Here is a 19,489-nt window from a genome sequence, read left to right as displayed (position 1 = left end):
TTCAGCTATGGTTTCAAATAAAGAGAAAAAAACATCAGGGTCACGTTCATTAAATTTAGGGAGTAGTCTTAAATTACCCGCTAAATCAAACCTGCTAGTCGAAGTTACAGCTCTCTCACCATCATCTGGGAATAATTTTCCTTCCTTTACCAACTTTAAACGCTCCACCTGCAAATCAAAATCCCAGTTTTCAGCCTCTAATGTTTTCTGTTCCAGCTCAATTTCGCGCTGTTTGATTGAACGTTCTGTTTTTAATTTTTCAATCTCAAATTCATATCGTTTAGTTTCCTTGACCAACTCTTTATCATGACGCTGTTGCATTTCCAAAATTTATTTTCTCTGTTCAAAGGACAACCCTGAAAAAATATCCAACGGACCCTTTGTACCAACTTCATGTTTTTTCTGTGCGGAAACGATCAAAAGATTATTTTCAATTAACCAGTTTCTCACAATAGAACGAAGTTCGCTTTTCTTTATTCGTTTGTCCACATCACTAATTTTAAAATGCTCTACTAGCTTCCACAATTGTTGCTTCACAAACAATTCTAACATGTCATCTGAAGGGGCTTTAATAAATTCATCGACAGATGCCATTTTTACTTTTCAATTTGTTGGCTAATTTTTAATTTAAAAGGAAATGCATTTACAAAGTCATACAGATCAAACTCTCATTCTACTAATCCCCTTCTACCCTACCTAACAACCCACTAAACTGTTCTATGCCTAGTCTTCATGCAGCTTTCCAGAGTAAAGCGACATTAAACACCAAGATACCGATGGTTTCAAAACTGAACAAAACGGTCCAGTCCGCAACCACGGCGGTGTGCTTCACCCAAAAGCCTGCACAAAAATAAAAAAAGGCAAAATAACAAATCAACGCAAAGCGTTGCTGATCCCTAACGGGGAAAATAGAATAGAGTATCACCTGTATCTTAATACAAATGCACTTACCTTCCATGATTACTACCGTCGAACCCACGGGATATTCCACACAAACTTTTGCGAGCACATTCCAAAATAAACCTAATATAAATAAATTTCAATAACAAATCGAATAAGCTTTGGACGAGCCCCCATTTGTTACGATTCTTTTACCAGAAATCGCAACAAAAGTAGTCAGGGAGACGCCACACACAACCACTGCTTAACAAAACAAGTTTATTTAACAATAAAGAAAAGAAAAACATGTAATGTAGTCAGTGTAAGTGATAGTCAGTATGTCGGCAGGTGTTTGTAAATAGTACCAATAACAGTCCAAACAAACACTAATAACAAAACTCAGAACCCAAACGTCCAATCTAGGAAAAGATTAATCAAAACAGAAACTCCTCCAGTGCAACGGCAATCTCCCATAACCTCTGTATCCCGTGAGTTCTCCGGTAGACACAGATGCCAAGGCCAACAAACAACTGCTCCCCCGCCATTGTTCCTCCGAGTCCCTTTTAAAGACCGTTGATTTAATCCAGGTGCAACACCTCATCAGCCAATCACCTGCAGACAACCAGTCACCTGTAACTCAGGAATAAACAGTAACTCACTGATCGTCACACCAGGTAAGACGCCTCTGGCGTTGTCTGTGGTTCAGGAGTGGCTTAACAAGAGGAATCGACAACTGTAGCCAAATTCCTTGACACGTCTGTGTGTGGTGGCTCTTGATGCCTTGACCCCATAAAATTATTATAGTTTTGCATTAATAAGTGTAGTTACTATTAATATTACACATTTATTTCTTGGTAATGCACATTTGACAGTAAAGCACTGAGTTGAATTGGGAAGCACAAAATTTATTTTGTGCTTCCAACTTTGAGCAGCCTTAAATAGGAAACCTTGGGCAAGGTGTGCACGTATGCCATTTTTAGACTTTGATTAAATCTTTCCACTCCGCCATTAGCTTGAGGATGGTAGAAGGCGGTGCGTATATGGGCTATGCCCCTGGCAGCCAGGTACGATGAAAACTCACTGGAAACGAACTGCGGCCCATTGTCAGTGGTAATGGCCCGCGGGATTCCCCATCGGGAAAAGAGTTGCTCCAGGAAATCAACCATTGCGGAGGCTGTAACTGAGCCCATAGGCACAACCTCGGGCCCCCGTTCCCTGTTCCTCTCCAAACATGGTGGATGGCAGCAGGCTCCGGCTTCCTGGCGAACGGCGCCGACTCCTCCGCTCCCTCTTGGACGGCAGCCACCCTCCTCGACCCCGGAGCACGGCAGCGAGCCTTCCGTCCCACCTGTTCTTCCATTGCTCCAGCACCACCGCCTCGGGCAGCCACTGGCGGTCTTTGCTCCTTCGTGCTGCCCGACCTCGTCAGCACCGCGATCTCCCTCAGCGGCGAGGGCTCTTCTGACAGCATGTCCCTCCTTCCTCCCGGTTTCGCACCAATGTAACACAGTTCGTAGATCGGGAAGAAGGAGGCGGAACCGCAAACGCTCAAACTAAATTTTAATAAAATAAACAAACATCAAAGTAAAGCGGCAGCCCTCACGGACGACTGCCGCACATAAAATACAAAATAAAAGTCCAGGCCTGGTCCTCTCATCTTCCACTGTCATCACTCCTCCTTTTATCCTTCCGAGCTCCTCCGTGGGACTCGAGACCGGCGAGTGGCACAGGTGTCGCCATTATCATTAACTCCACCGGCCTCGCTCCGTTCCCACGGCTCTCGGACCCACCCCACTCGCCACATTAACATACCCCGCTCGGTCAGCTCCGTCCACAGACAACAGAAGAGAGGATCCCGGATTGTGCACTTGACTGGTGAGCGGCGCGTTCCACGACTTCGCTATCTCGTCGTGCACCTCCGGGAAAAAGGGGCCGGGCCTCCGCGGGGTGTCCTTTCGGCCGCGATCCGACTGGAGGAACCACTCGTCCAGGCGGCTTCTGACCGGCTCGGTAGGAGGCGCCCACTCCAGACCGAGCTCATCAACTGCCTTGGCCAGGACGCGGAGGAGCTCAACATCACTGTGATGGAGGTCCCCAGCGTCACTGATGGGCACAGTGCAATCCAGTGGGCTGTTGGACCACTCCTCTCTCGCAGACGCTGCCACTGAGATGGCATCATCCTCATCCTCCTCCGTGGCTCCGAAAGACACCACATCTTGCGCGCTGGGGGAGGGGCGGAGATTAGCGGCCATGAAGCGCACTGGAAGGGGACCTGCAGCAGGGGGACGAGGAGCGCGTGGGCACTGAGCCGGCGCGGTCTCGTCACCCGACCCGGACAGATCCGCATCAGTAACTCGCGGCACTTTACTCCTTGGCTCAAAAGAGGCTGCAGAGGAAGAGCGCGGCAGAGCTAGTTGGGTGAGTTCATCGCCTTGGACGATGGCCACACGGAGCCTGAGAGTCCGGAGACTCATATCTCCGCAGTGGGGGCAGTCCGACCCCCCAAGCGCCGCCTCTGCGTGGGCGTGACCCAGGCAGAAGACGCACGATTCGTGGCCATCAGAGGGTTTGATTGGCTCTACGCAGGAGAGGCAATCGCGAGAGGTCATCTTTTGTCCGTCCGAAGCTCACCGGAACACAGCAGGGGTAGAGAAGGTGTGTCCGCTGCAGCGTGTAGATCACGGTGAGTAGAAGATTTCTTGATAGGCTTCTTGCTGAAGGAAAAAATTCTGAATGGATGACGTACAAGCACTGCCTTATATAGAGTGGGATCCCGCTCATATTTCGCGCGCTTGAACGTCATTGGCCAGTTTTACTGGCGTGATTCAATAAGGCTTCAGTAGTATTCGAGGAAAAGGTATTTCCTATAGCAATGTAGAGTGACCGAATTGAAGGGGAACGCCTATATCACCATGCATCTGTAATTTTCTTTTGCAAAATTATATATATATATATGTGTGTGTGTGTGTGTGTGTGTGTGTGTGCGTTTGTTTGTTTGCTTGTTAGTTATTTTAAAAGGGCTTTGATGTCCAAAAATAAGTAACACTGTAAGAGCATTACTAAATAAGTAAACCTAAAAATGTACATTCTGTTATTAAATTGTATATTCTGCAAATTATTATTTTTCTTTTCTGCATTTCACCTCTGCTATAGTTTAAATAAACCTGGCATTGTGACAAATTGTTTATGTTCCTAGATTCTTCCATGCTGACGGCCGTGCACAAGAGTTGGAGCGTATCTCCTGTCAAAGAACATCTCTAGACATTATGAACCATCTGTCTAGTAAGTAATACCTCAAATATACACTACCTAAAGTTTAAGGGTCATATTTGTCATGTATTAGTATTTTATGCTCACCACTGCTGCATTTATTTGATTAAAATACAGTAAACCAGTAATATTGTGAAATTACAATGTTTTAATAACAATTTCCTATCTCAGTATGTTTTAAAAAGTGATCAAAGCTGAATCTACAGTCTTCAGTGTCACATGATCCTTCAGAAATCATGCTTTATGAAAACAAGAATAAATTGCATTTTACAATATATTCATATAGAAAACAGTTATTTTAAATAATAATATTTCACAGCATTACTGTTTTTATTTATGATCAAAAGTTTTCTTGGTGAACATGAGACTTATTTCAAAAACATAAACTGACCACAAACTTTAATAACACAAGGGATTTGAATATTAATTCATTTATTCTAATAAAATGCAAGACGCTCTTAAAAATATTATCGTAAATAGTCATTTTTTCCTCTGGTGATTTGTATTGTATACCCATAATGCAATGCACAGTGCCGTAGATTCCCATTCTCTATCTCCAAGCTTCACAATCTCACACCGTGTCTACTCTGGATGCGACAAAGTGACTGTTAAAAATAATTTGAATTTTTTGTCAGTACGTCATAAATAGAACGAGGCATCAGATTACTATCAGGGATTTGTTGTGTCGTGCCGCACTGCATCCAGTGTAGACAACATCATATAATAATAGGTTCTATTGTATTTTGTTGCGCCGTCCGGTGTAGACATGGTGTTATAAATCTTATTAAATATCGTAACATATGATGTATGTATGATGCCATCCATAATTGATAGAACGTTTCTATTTCAGAGACTGAAAATCATCAATAAACCAAAAGGTAATTATAACTTATTTCAAGAATAAGAATAAGAATAACAAGAAAAATAAAATGCATCTGTGACTTAATATTGCTTCTTATTGTTCAGTGAAAGTTGAAAGTTCTCATTAAACACATTGCTTTCTTCTCATCTTTGTGCATTTTCAAATGTTGTGCATATTTATGAATCAAAATTTTTAACTTTATCTTTGTTTAATTTTTAACATCAAATTAACATATTAATAACAATTGGTTGTCTTCTTTCTCTTTTTTAGTTTGGTTTAGCTCCAACCCCAATTAAGCAGACCTGAGCAGTTGATCAACTATCACCAGAAACTCTGCAGAACGTTGGTCCTCTATGCCCAGGACTGGACACCAGTGTTGTAAGTCATCTATCTAGAAGTCATCCTGCCTCTCTGAATTGTCATGTTCAGAATATATTGCAGAAGATCTCAACATTGTCTCTCAAGGTCCACTTACATGCAGAGTTTTGCTCCAACCTAGTGCAGTGCACCTGAACAAACTAATCAAGTTTTTTAGTTTTACTAACTATAAAGTCACATAGGAAGTTCTGAAGCTCAAAACTTAAGAGAAAATTTGCTACAAAATGACACGATAGATTTTAAAACACAAACCAATATTATATTTCAGCATAAACATACATCACTAGACTGGTAATGTCTAATCTAGCAAATATTTATTTATGACTGAAATCTTGCACATACATGTAACAAAGTATTTATCATAGTAATTTTAATTGTACCACATTTGCAATGCATACAGGTGCATCTCAATAAATTAGAATGTCGTGAAAAAGTTCATTTATTTCAGTAATTCAACTCAAATTGTGAAACTCGTGTATTAAATAAATTCAGTGCACACAGACTGAAGTAGTTTAAGTCTTTGGTTCTTTTAATTGTGATGATTTTGGCTCACATCTCAACAAATTAGAATACTTCATAAGACCAATAAAAAAAAAAACATTTTTAGTGAATTGTTGGCCTTCTGGAAAGTATGTTCATTTACTGTATATGTACTTAATACTTGGTAGGGACTCGTTTTGCTTTAATTACTGCCTCAATTCGGCGTGGCATGGAGGTGATCAGTTTGTGGCACTGCTGAGGTGGTATGGAAGCCCAGGTTTCTTTGACAGTGGCCTTCAGCTCATCTGCATGTTTTGGTCTCTTGTTTCTCGTTTTCCTCTTGACAATACACCATAGATTCTCTATGGGGTTCAGGTCTGGTGAGTTTGCTGGCCAGTCAAGCACACCAACACCATGGTCATTTAACCAACTTTTGGTGCTTTTGGCAGTGTGGGCAGGTGCCAAATCCTGCTGGAAAATTAAATCAGCATCTAAAAGCTGGTCAGCAGAAGGAAGCATGAAGTGCTCCAAAATTTCTTGGTAAACGGGTGCAGTGACTTTGGTTTTCAAAAAACACAATGGACCAACACCAGCAGATGACATTGCATCCCAAATCATCACAGACTGTGGAAACTTAACACTGGACTTCAAGCAACTTGGTCTATGAGCTTCTCCACCCTTCCTCCAGACTCTAGGACCTTGGTTTCCAAATAAAATACAAAACTTGCTCTCATCTGAAAAGAGGACTTTGGACCACTGGGCAACAGTCCAGTTCTTCTTCTCCTTAGTCCAGGTGTTACGATTCTTTTACCAGAAATCGCAACAAAAGTAGTCAGGGAGACGCCACACACAACCACTGCTTAACAAAACAAGTTTATTTAACAATAAAGAAAAGAAAAACATGTAATGTAGTCAGTGTAAGTGATAGTCAGTATGTCGGCAGGTGTTTGTAAATAGTACCAATAACAGTCCAAACAAACACTAATAACAAAACTCAGAACCCAAACGTCCAATCTGGGAAAAGATTAATCAAAACAGAAACTCCTCCAGTGCAACGGCAATCTCCCATAACCTCTGTATCCCGTGAGTTCTCCGGTAGACACAGATGCCAAGGCCAACAAACAACTGCTCCCCCGCCATTGTTCCTCCGAGTCCCTTTTAAAGACCGTTGATTTAATCCAGGTGCAACACCTCATCAGCCAATCACCTGCAGACAACCAGTCACCTGTAACTCAGGAATAAACAGTAACTCACTGATACGTCACACCAGGTAAGACGCCTCTGACGTTGTCTGTGGTTCAGGAGTGGCTTAACAAGAGGAATACGACAACTGTAGCCAAATTCCTTGACACGTCTGTGTGTGGTGGCTCTTGATGCCTTGACCCCATAAAATTATTATAGTTTTGCATTAATAAGTGTAGTTACTATTAATATTACACATTTATTTCTTGGTAATGCACATTTGACAGTAAAGCACTGAGCTTGAATTGGGAAGCACAAAATTTATTTTGTGCTTCCAACTTTTGAGCAGCCTTAAATAGGAAACCTTGGGCAAGGTGTGCACGTATGCCATTTTTCAGACTTTGATTAAATCTTTCCACTCCGCCATTAGCTTGAGGATGGTAGAAGGCGGTGCGTATATGGGCTATGCCCCTGGCAGCCAGGTACGATGAAAACTCACTGGAAACGAACTGCGGCCCATTGTCAGTGGTAATGGCCCGCGGGATTCCCCATCGGGAAAAGAGTTGCTCCAGGAAATCAACCATTGCGGAGGCTGTAACTGAGCCCATAGGCACAACCTCGGGCCACTTTGAGTGGAGGTCATACACCACAACTAGAAACCGTAGATGGTGAGGAACAGAGGCGAGCTCCCCACAAATGTCCATCTGTAGATGCTCCCATGGTTTGGTGGGCCAGTCAACAGGTTGCAAAGGCGGCGGTGCTGGAGCACCTGTTTTACCACTAAGAAGACAAGGTGCACAGTCACGTACAAGAGCTTCTAGCTCTCTGTCAATCCCTGGCCACCAAACCAAATCTCGGCACCTCTGCTTCAGTTTAACTATCCCCACGTGACCCTCGTGTGCCATTGATAGCACCCGCCCCCTAAGGGACAGAGGAATGACTGCTCGGTGCCCCCGTGCAATGCATGACTCACCCCAGCATGTCAGTTCTGCCCTGACTCGGGAGAAAGGTGTCAGGTCAACGCTTACCCGAGCTGGCCAGCCGTTCTGAATGTAGGTGCTCAGGGTAACGAAGAGTGGGTCTGCTGCAGACTCTCGCTGAAGTTCTTCAAGAGACACTGCGGCCTGTAAGGGCTCATACACTAACTGCACAAGATCTCTCTCTATATCTGACTCCGGCTGCTTGGTTGTGCTAGTTGGCTCCGCAGCTGAACGTGACAGGAAATCTGCAACCACGTTGTCTTTTCCAGGAGTGAACAGCAGCTGGTAGTTGTACTGATTCAACCTGTCAGCCCATCGGTGAAGCCTGAGGGGCTTGTGGCCCGTTCCAGCAGAGGACATGAGGGTAGTGAGAGCCTGGTGGTCTGTTCTGAGAGTAAAGGATCGTCCATATAAATACATGTGCCAGCGCTCACATGCCCAAATGCACGCCAACGCATCTCTCTCTCCCACTGAGTATTTCTGTTCCGCAGTACTCAGAGCCCGTGAAGCAAAAGCAATAGGCCTTTCAATGCCATCATGCAGCTGTGACAGGACTGCTCCGACTGCTACTGCTGATGCGTCACATGTCACCAGGGTGGGGCTGGAGAGATCAAAATGAGCTAGAGTTGGTGGTGACGTGAGAAGGTGTTTGAGTCGTCGAATAGCCTGCTCACAATCCGCTGTCCATGCCCAGGGGGTGTTATGCTTGAGTAGCTGTCGTAGAGGGGAAGTGATTTCAGAATACTGAGGTAAGAACCTGAGATAGTAAGCAGTCATGCCTAGGAACGATGCAAGCTGTCCAGCTGAGGTTGGCACTGGAAGGTTGAGAATGGCTTCAACGTTGGACTGCAATGGTGCGATACCTGAACTGGACACCCGAAGACCCACAAAGTCTATTGCTGGGGCAGCAAACACACATTTTTCTGTGTTCAATGTCAGACTGTGGCTAGACAGAGCTGTGAACACCCATCTGAGGCATTCGTCATGAGTGGCCACGTCCTTTCCATGTACTACAATATCATCTACGTACACAGCCGTACCTGGGAGCCCTGCTAGGACAGTAGCCATGATTTTCTGAAAGCAACTAGGTGCTGAACTTAGGCCAAAAGGAATCCTCTTAAAACGGAACAACCCCATGTGAGTCACGAATGCAGTCAGGTTTCTGCTGTCCTCATGCAGGGGTATCTGCATGTAACCTTGCTTAAGATCCAGCTTTGTGAACACTGAGGAGCCATAGAAGAGTGTTGTGAGTTCCTCAATTGTCGGCAATGGGTATTTGTCTGGCACCACAGCCTTGTTAGGCCCACGAAGGTCAACGCAGAGATGTATGCCCCCAGACCGTTTTGCACAATCACAAGATTTGAGACCCAAGGGGAAGCATCAATGGGTTCAATGAGGTCTGCAGCTAGCATGCCCTGAAGTTCAGTGGTGACCTTGTCGCGCATGGCGAGAGGCACTCGTCGCAGAGGCTGGATTACAGGCGGTACATCTGGGTTAAGCAGGGGTTTGTGGGAAAAAACAGAGAGGCAGCCTAAACCACTAAATAGAGCGGGAAACTGTGTCTGCCATGGAGAGTCCACCTGAAGGATGGTTGCACCGCTGTTGTCATGCAGAGAAAAGTCAAGGCTAAGGAACAGGTCAAGACCCAGGATATTAGCGCCATGCTGAGTTATGTAGAATGGAAACTCTGGTAGACGTTTTCGTCCATATTGTACAGGCAGTCTGACTACTCCAGTCACTGCAATGCTGGCTTGGCCATAACCACAGAGATTCAGAGGTGATGGTTGTAACTCAACATCAGAGAAAAATTTCTTGTAGGTGGCCATATTAAGCAATGACACCTTAGCTCCTGTGTCAAGAAGCAGTGGAATGCAACGGTCTTTCAGCTGCACATCATATGTAGAGAAAGTGACTGAGTGAGGACCAACTGTATGAATTACTGCTGGTGAAGGCTGCGAACTGGACTTTGATCTGCACCACCTTGCAAAGTGGTTGAGCTTACCACAATGTCTACACTTTTGGCCGATAGCTGGGAAGTCTGGGGACCTGTTGGCATGACGAATGGAGCCACAGTTGCCACATTTCCGTCTTTGTTGACTTGACTGAGGCTGTGTTTGCTGGATGATTGCACCTGCAGGCTGGAACTCCTCATCCATGACTGTATTTGCAGGTACAGAAGTGACATCAGTTTTAGCTGCATTAGTCTCTGCTATTTTAGCTGCACACTGTGTAGCTTCTTCAATTTGGAGTGCCAGAGTGAGAGCCTTATCCAGAGTAAGTTTGTCATCTTCCATAAGCAGCCTCTCTCTAACCCGTGCACTGTTTGTTTTTTCAATAAGTTGGTCTCTAATTAGTTCGTCACGCAGAGCACCGAATTCGCATGGCTCAGCAAGGCTTTTTAAATCAGCGACAAACTGACTGGCTGACTCACCAGATCGTTGGCATCTTTGTCTGAAATTTAGCCGTTTCAACAGCACACTATGACTCCTTTGAAAATGTCCTTTTAGTCGTGCAACAGAGTCAGAGTACGTATTTGCAGCGCCGAGCGTCTGGAAGATCCGTAATCCTTCCGCGCCGAGACAATGGAGGAGAAGTGCGCGCTTTCTCCCGTCCGGGACATCATCCAAGTCCGCGGCTACAAGGTACGTCTGAAACGACACATACCAGCGCTCCCATGGCACGACAGGATCACTAGCGTGGGGCAGAAATGGCTCAGGGGGAGGCAGAGATAAAGCCATCCTCGTCGCCAAATGTTGTGTTCAACAAAAACACGTAACAACGGAGCTTCAGGTGAATGCTAGTTTACTCAAGGAACTTCAGAGGTGACAGAACGGAATACGGTACAACTGTGAAGCATGTGCATCAGCATGACTTCACGACAGTATTACTACAACAGATAAAAACAATGATGAACTGGTTAACAACCACAACAATAAGATTACATTAAAAGCCCAAACTTTCATAAACAAGAGCTCAAGTCTATAGTTAACGTTACCTCTTATAGTTAGCTTACGGTTGAGATGCTAATGGACTTTTTCCGAAGACACTAACGTTAAACCATTTCTGTAAAGTAAATATTCAACGGAAGCGTGTCATTTACGTGAAAGAAAGTGTCAGGAACGCTTGTATGTACTATTTGTGTAATTTTACAGACTAAACTTACCTGAAATTAGTAAAAACAACAGTGAAAGATGAAGTTGCTGCTTGACAGTTGAGCTGCCGCCCCGTTTCCATGGTGACTTCCTCAGCTCCAGTTCAGCGCGCGCGCCCATTAAAGCACGTAGAAGTCACGCAGAATTTTACTTAAATAATATAATATAATATAATATAATATAATATAATATAATATAATATAATATAATATAATATAATATAATATAATATAATATATAATAGCTTTAGAAATGGTAAACGTGGTGTAGAAACAACATTGAAAAAACATTCATTAAAAACTAAGGCATAGGAATATATTTTTTCGTACACACATTTACACATGTATCATGAGGAACAATTTCTTAACTTTGTTTTATGCATTTTTAAAATATATTTTCAAAATATATTTCAACATATTTAACAGTGCTGTATGGCTGTAATTGATGTGAATTTATTAATAGGGCTATATAAAGGCATATATTAAAAGCAATCGTCCATATTCTGACTTGGTGAAAAGAAACATTTTATCTTCAAGGAACGTTCAATCTTGTGTCTGAAGTTTAATCACACTTTTTAAATAGCATTATGGTAATCAGAGAGCATAAAGATCGAACGTACAAAAATTATGGTAATGAAATGTGCATATGACGTCGTGGTTACGTTGCCTATTGGTAAATCATGAAATTACCAAAAATTACCAATAGGTTACGTAACAGTTACGTCTAGGGTTGCCACCCGTCCATTAAAATACGGAATCGTCCCGTATTTAAAGGTAAAATGATGCACGGGACGCGATTTGTCCCGTATTTTACAAAGGCCAACACATTTTAACAAATAAATAAGTATTTTGCACTGTTTATAATACTAATAGCAATTATAGTGAAATCAATCTCATAAGAAGTATTGTTAGAGAAGCTCATTTGCGCGTGATTGCATTTTGGCGTCTTTGTTTCCATAGCGACGGAGTCTCCAGAACGCGCGTTGTTAAAGCCCTTTCACACAAGCGCAGCGTGCGCGAAACATGCGCGGTTTAGCCTACAACATCTAGAGCTCACATCCGCCATTTAAACACAAGACTCTCCATATGTAGGGCTGAATGGGAAAGTTATCAATGGTCTGTCCTGTATCTAATGATGAACGCACAATTTGCAGAGAAGCATTTGCTCACGGTGGACTGTCTGACTTAAAGGGACAGTTCACCCTAAAATGATTTTTTTTTTTAATGGTTTACACACACTCAAGTTGTTCCAAACCTGTAATAATTTATTTCTTCCGTTGAACATAAAAGAAGATTCTTTGAAGAATGTGGGTAACCTAACAGTTTCTGGTACCCAATGACTCGGATAGTATTTTTTCTCTACTATGGAAGTTACTGAGGACCAGCAGCTGTTTAGTTACCCACATTCTTCAAACTATCTTCTTTTGTGTTCAACAGAAGAAACAACTTTTTGCAGGTTTATAAAGACCTGGGTAAATTATGACAGAGTTTTCATTTTTGGGTGAATCATAGCATTGAAGTGACAGACACATCGTATAGGCCTATTGTTTTATTAAAATTTGGATAGTGTGTTAATATAATATTCCATACATTATCAAAGCTTGGTAGACATAAATATTATATTTTTAAACATGATTAGGCAGATGAATTAATAGGTTAGAATTAATGTTAGACCCTATTTATTAATTTTCCATTTATATTAATCACAAATATATACATAATAAATATACATATATACATAATAAATATAAATATACATACTACAACAATTTGGCATTTTAAAAAAGTTTAAAAAATGCTACATTATGTAGATAAAAAATGGGACAAATAATTACGTAATAATGTAGTCCTAATTTAAGCAAATAAAAATAAAATAAATAAATAATAAAAATGCATCCCATCCAGGGAACAGCTGCAGAACTGTCAAAAAACACCAATAATAATAATTAATAATTATAAATATTAATGTGTTCTGTTGCAAGTTTACATGTTTTCTCATGGTTTATTGGTAATTATTTGTGTCCTTGGTTTTTAAATTGTTTTTTTTTTGTGGGGGTCGTGAATGGGTGTCCCTTATTTTGCCTTGCTAAAGGTGGCAAGCGTTAGCTGGGAGTGTTGCAAAAATTGCAGAGTTTTCTGGATAAAAATAAAGTATTCGAGCTTTTTCAGTCAGGTTTTAAAAAATATCATTCAACAGAGACTGCACTCCTGAAGGTTCTAAACGATGTGTTAATATCTGCTGATTCTGGGGATTGTACCGTACTTATGCTGCTAGATCTGAGTGCGGCTTTTGATACAGTAGATCATGCTATACTACTTGCTCGCTTGGAGCATTGTGTTGGTATCAAAGGAGCTGCTCTTGAATGGTTTAGATCGTGTCTTTTTAAATAGGAAGTTCAGTGTTAATATTAGGGAATATTTGTCGGCGGATGCTGTTTTATCATGTGGTATTCCACAGGGATCTATTTTAGCTCCCATTCTTTTCTCGTTATATATGCTCCCATTAGTGTCTATCTTCAGGAAATATGGGTTGTCGTTCCACTGCTATGCGGACGACACTCAAGTATATTTACCTTTAAAACCTAATACCGACGGGTGGGAAACACATAGGGCTTGCCTATCTGACGTGAAGGCTTGGTTATCTTTAAATTTTCTCAATTTTAATGAGAATAAAACTGAAATCATAGTTTTTGGCTCATCTGATTCTCCTAGGCAAATAACCCTATTCAACACTTTCTGTAAAGCCTTGGGTAAAGAACTTAGGTTTTGTGTTCGATGACGGTTTAAAATTTGATAAGCAGATAAACTCAATGGTCAAATCCTGCTTTTTTCAGCTTCGTCTTTTAGCTAAAGTAAAACCTATATTATCTTTTAATAACTTTGAAAAAATAATTCATGCATTTTTAACATCAAGGTTAGACTATTGTACCAATAGTCAATAGACTATTTGATAGACTATTGACTATTCACTGTACCAATCAGCTTTATCCCGGTTACAGATGGTACAAAATGCGGCAGCAAGACTTCTGACACATGTACTAAAAAACGGGACCATATTACTCCAGTGCTACGCTCTTTACACTGGCTGCCTGTACGATACCGTGTTGATTTTAAAATTCTTTTCTTAATATTAAAATCTTTAAATGGTTTGGCCCCTCCTTACCTTTCGGATTTACTGTCTGAACATCGTCCAGTTGTGTCTCTCCGGTCGTCTAATCAGAGACTGCTACGTATTCCAAAATCAAAGCTGAAAAGTAGGGGTGACCGTACTTTCTCAGTAGTGGCTCCCAGATTGTAGAATGCACTACCCTCCAGTATTAGATTTGCTCCATCTATATCTGTTTTTAAATTTAGGTTAAAAACGTACTTGTTTGAACTGGCATATGGTCAATGATGAAATGTAGTGCACTGTGTGTTCATTTGTTTTTATGATTTATAATTTGATATTTCAACTGTCTTTTGTATTGGTGTAAAGCACTCTGGTCAACTGCTGTTGTGTTTAGTTGTGCTATAGAAATAAACTTGACATTGACATTGACATCTGCGGTTCAAAAAATGTTGTCAAAATATTTTGCACGTTGTTGTTTTTTTTTTTCTTTTTGGTAAGAATTGTGGTAAACCATTGGAAAAGCATGGTCATATCCATGACAGGTTATTTACATTTTGTGTGCATTCTATTTCTATTGTCTGTCTTTGTTGCTTGATTACCTTTAAGCAATGCAATTTAAATGCAGGGGATATATTAAACAACAACAACAAAAAACAAAACAATAAAAAATAAAATAAACTCCAGATCTGGCCAGATTCAACTTTGGAATGTGGATTTGCTGATTTAAGTTGATATGCTCTGGAGCATCAGCTTATAGCCTATCAAAAAATGCTCTAAAATTAGGCTGAAACAAGTAATTAGCAGAATATTGCAAAGAAACAAGATTTGTCTGTCAATAATCTGAAATCCTTTTAAAAGTACAGTACTTTTTACATTTTTGCCTGAAGTGTAGGCATGCGTGTTGATGTTGAAATCTATCAACCCATATCAATGAACTCTTTTTTTCTCCCACATTTCTCAGTAAAGAGATTAACAGAATACAAAGTAAAACTTTGTTGAATACTAGTTTTCTTCAATGGTGACAAATAGTGTGTTCATTACTCTGTTTACTGACTACTGCTTTTAGAGACCTCAACATAATTGAGATACTTACAAATGTTAAGAATGTCAGCTGTTTATTGACACAAAGAAATATTTGAAAACATGGACATTCTTTTTCACCTAGAAAATAACAAAGATCCTACTTTAAAGGCAGTAACTTATTCCTAGAGCCACAAAGTCGAAAAATATTGCCTCTCAGAGCCTGAACACTCAGCCCATAAATGGCTGGATTCAGAATTGGAGGAAATATCAAGAAATAAAGTGACATAAATATTTGTGTTTCAAATGGGAGATAACTTGTGTCAAAGCGACTTTGTACAATTTCAAAAAAACATCCCACACTGTAGTTCAGAATTGCAAATAAGTGTGGAGTGCAGGTCTTCAGTGCTTTTATTTTAGACTCTTTAGTGGCAGTAAAGCATATTTTAAGAATATGTCCATATGAATAGAAAGTCATCGCAAGCTGAGGAAAAGTGTATACAACAACAGAAAGCAGTCCAATGGCACTCACAACATTTGTGTCATCACAAGACAGTTTGACAAGAGAATAGTTGGAGCAGTAAACTCGCCCTATAATGTTTCTACAGATTGCCAAGCGCAGAGTCAGAATAAAAAACAAAGCGAATGCCACTAAAGGATATCCCCATGAGAAAGCTATTAGTTTACACACTTTTGTTATGGTCATGATAGCGTGATACTGCAGTGGGTAGCAGATGGCCACATAGCGATCGTAGCACATGACTGACAGAATGGTGAACTCTATGATAGCATATGTGTGCAGGAAGTAAGTTTGAGCCTTACAGCCTGCCAAAGATATCTCATGAGAAGGAGACATTAAAGTACCCAGCAAGGGGGGAAGCAAAGCTGTGCTACCATAGATGCCATTCACAGCCAGGTGACATAGAAATATGTGCATAGGTTTATGAAGCACTTTGTTGCTAATTACGACAAAAATCACAGTGGTGTTTGCAAACAGTACAAACATGTACAACATGAAAAAGATCATGAAATAAAGGTATTTAAGACCCTCCATTCCGTAAAAGGCCTCCAGTATAATAATCGATGAGTTTTTCATCTTCTCTAAATTGTTCAGTACACTGTAGAAAAAGAAAATGGTACATTACATTCTTCACAAATAGTTTAAATCAGTTGTATAACTGACAGAAGTTTTAAGCAGATGAACATTTCCCTGTACTGCATTCATAATTAATTTCAAAACAAATGTCTCAAATGTTGCAGATGAGTTGAATAAAAGGTGAATGATAAAGCATGGTGCACACAAAAAATATGCAGAAGTGAACATCCTTCTGTTTATATGGTCTCTTACCTGTAACCTTGGAGAATTTTTTCAGATCACATGGTCATTACATTGAAATTACATAAATAGCCCAATCTCTTGTGGATATTTGAATAAATATTAACCCTTGTGCATCAATTTAAAAAAGTTACTTAGTTAGAGGACAAGAATGTCAAAAAACTGTCATAAATATTTGAAGCTTGGGAGTACAGACTTAAGTTTGGTCTCATTTTAAAGAGGATCATTGGCAGATTGTTGTTAATGTAAAATAATAAAAAAGAGGCTTAAAAAAAGTTTTAGGTTTTAGGTTATGAAAATGATTTATGGGCAAAATCTTATATAAAAAATATATTTTACAAAACAAGTTGAACTTGAAAATCAAAGCCATAAATTTAAACAAGTTGTGTTCTAAATTTGTGGTTCATATCACAAAAATAAATGAGCTTTTAGTAAGATTTTGTTTGGGCGCAGTACCAAACTTTTCCCATAGATGCCAACAAAGCTCTACTGGTTCACACAACGTTGGGATTTCTCAAATATTACGCAAGAGGTACTCACTGCAGCCTGTAGCACGATGACGTACTGGACTATGTCCACTACGTAGTGGATGTTTGACGCGCATGCGCTGTATAGGTCTCGAATAAAGTCATATTTTTATTTACATTTAATCATTTTGCAGACGCTTTTATCCTAACGACTTAGTCTAAGTGAGGTATAACGCAGCACATGTAGCAAGGGTTTTTGACCTACATTACAATACGCGATGACCTACATTACATTACAATGTAAAAACTTTAATGTCTAAATTCAGCTAACATTCCACAATGTTTTTGTCTTTACTGGCGACTTCAAAGTTTTTTTTCTTTTCTTTTTTTTTTTTTTTTTCATTTCATATGTTTTGGCCAGGATGCCCACATATGGTGCTATATCCATTAGGGATACAATAAGCAACATGATATGAAGAGTTTATTTGCAAAAACAGATAATACCGTTTTTTTAAATGTTCAAAAATCATGTTTTTTATTAGGCTATGTTATTATGTTTTTATTGTCTTTTGTTGTGTTAATTAGCTGCTTTTTAGTTATTTTTTAACCGTCAAAATAACCCAACTGCAGTTTGATTGAGATTAATTGGAATGCACAATGAATTAGAAACATGATTTCTGAGAATTGTTAAAAACGGAGTTATCTGTTTTTGCAAATGAACTCTTCATATGCAGACGTTGCACTGTAAATAGCTAATTATAAAGATATACACCACTCTGACAGAGTTAGCCTAAATGTCTTTTTTGATTGTATCCGTCATGTTTATTTAAATTTAATTGGGGATATTAAATTAATTCCGATCCATTTTGTTTAGCCTATTTAGATTTTATATTATTCTAATATAGCTATTACAAACATGTACAATAGGTGTCACGGTGCACACAGCAGGGAGGAACGAGGAACACGGAGACGAGGAGTAACTTCAAAATAATAGTCTTTAATGGTGACATCAGGACAGGGCAAGACAAGGCAAGGTTGACACAGGAACACCGGGGAATAACGAGTAGACCAGACGACAACTAACTAAACAGGCAGGAACTAAATACACATGACAATTACTGATAATTAGACGAAACACGGCTGGACAAGACTTAACTAATAATCACACTTAACAAGGACAGGAACAAGACCAAATATGGAAACAAGAGGCGGGAACACATGACAGACATGACAGAGGACGTGACAATAGGCTAATAATAATAAAAACAACAAAAAAAAAACATTAAATTTATATTAAGACTTTACCTCGCTTATAACGCCTCAGTCAGGTAAAATAAATGTTTTATTAGTTGCTTTTCACACATCGTGTGATACAATACAAAACACTCAAAAAAAGTCTCCATAGAGAGAGCGCTCTCGTAACGGAGTGGATGGTCTTTAGCCATTAGGTCTATCTATCTCCAGGGATTAAACTTGCATATGAATAACACACACACAAAAAAAGAAATGGTCATCTTTGTGTTAATATAGCTTGTCCCGGACCGTGTGTGTATTTATTTGTTGGACATAGGAGGATTGACTGTAAAAACCCGGTATAAGACCGGGATAACGGGTCTATTGGTTAATGGAACCCCGACTGACAGGATTGTTTTTCTTCTTTTTATTTTTAAACTGTATAAAAAAGATGTCTGCATATTTTAGTAGGCCTATAACTTTTATACTCTGTCACGTAGGCATAGCAGAGAGCGAGAACGAAAAATAGTGATTCATGAACGAATTATTGACAGAACTATAAGACTATTATGGAAAAATAAAGACAATAGAACCCATTTTTTTCATAAAGAACAAACAAAATTGTAATTAATAGATTTGTATTTCCAAAACGAATCAACTAATAAAAAATAAACTCGGTCATTCAAAACTACGCCATCCTTGCTTAAATAAAGTTTGAATAGCCTGCACTACTGGTTTAAAAACACAGTATACTATAATTTGTGTAAGCCTATGAAACACACCTATGTATCTCGTAATTACAGTTTAATTTACATTTAATATAGCTTTAATGACAACCCCACTTTGCGCATGCGCATTAAAATCCAATACTGTGCATGCCTGTCAAACATCCACTACATATTGGATCTGATCCAGTACGTCATCATGCTACAGGCTGCAGCGAGGACAGACTGGGGAAACGGTTTAGGGCCGTTCAGCTAAAGAATCCGCGCACAGCGGTTTGAATCCCGCTCGGAGTGGGGCGAGTAGGACCGTAACACTATTAATCTCATAAATTGTTTTATGTAGCATGATGCTAATATTAGCTCTAATGCACCTGCAGAACAGGTCCAATTCTTCTTCATAATGCATTTTGTCATAAT

The 19,489-nt window shown here is 40.2% G+C and overlaps 1 protein-coding gene and 1 long non-coding RNA gene across 2 annotated transcripts; one reads left to right on the top strand and one right to left on the bottom strand.

The window, feature by feature from the left end:
- Positions 1–4,062: 4,062 nt before the first annotated feature.
- LOC131528713 (uncharacterized) lies at positions 4,063–5,417 on the top strand. The gene is made up of 3 exons (XR_009267934.1): positions 4,063–4,161; positions 5,000–5,027; positions 5,282–5,417. It is a non-coding gene; the product is annotated as an uncharacterized LOC131528713 (long non-coding RNA).
- A 10,054-nt stretch (positions 5,418–15,471) lies between these two features.
- Positions 15,472–16,407, bottom strand: LOC131528350 (olfactory receptor 52Z1P-like). Its single transcript, XM_058757447.1, has one exon. The coding sequence runs from the start codon at positions 16,405–16,407 to the stop codon at positions 15,472–15,474; it is 936 nt and encodes a 311-aa protein (XP_058613430.1).
- Positions 16,408–19,489: the final 3,082 nt, after the last annotated feature.

Source organism: Onychostoma macrolepis, chromosome 21 (assembly GCF_012432095.1).
Source record: "Onychostoma macrolepis isolate SWU-2019 chromosome 21, ASM1243209v1, whole genome shotgun sequence".
Lineage (NCBI taxonomy): Eukaryota > Metazoa > Chordata > Actinopteri > Cypriniformes > Cyprinidae > Onychostoma > Onychostoma macrolepis.
This window is presented reverse-complemented; position numbering and strand designations above follow the sequence as displayed.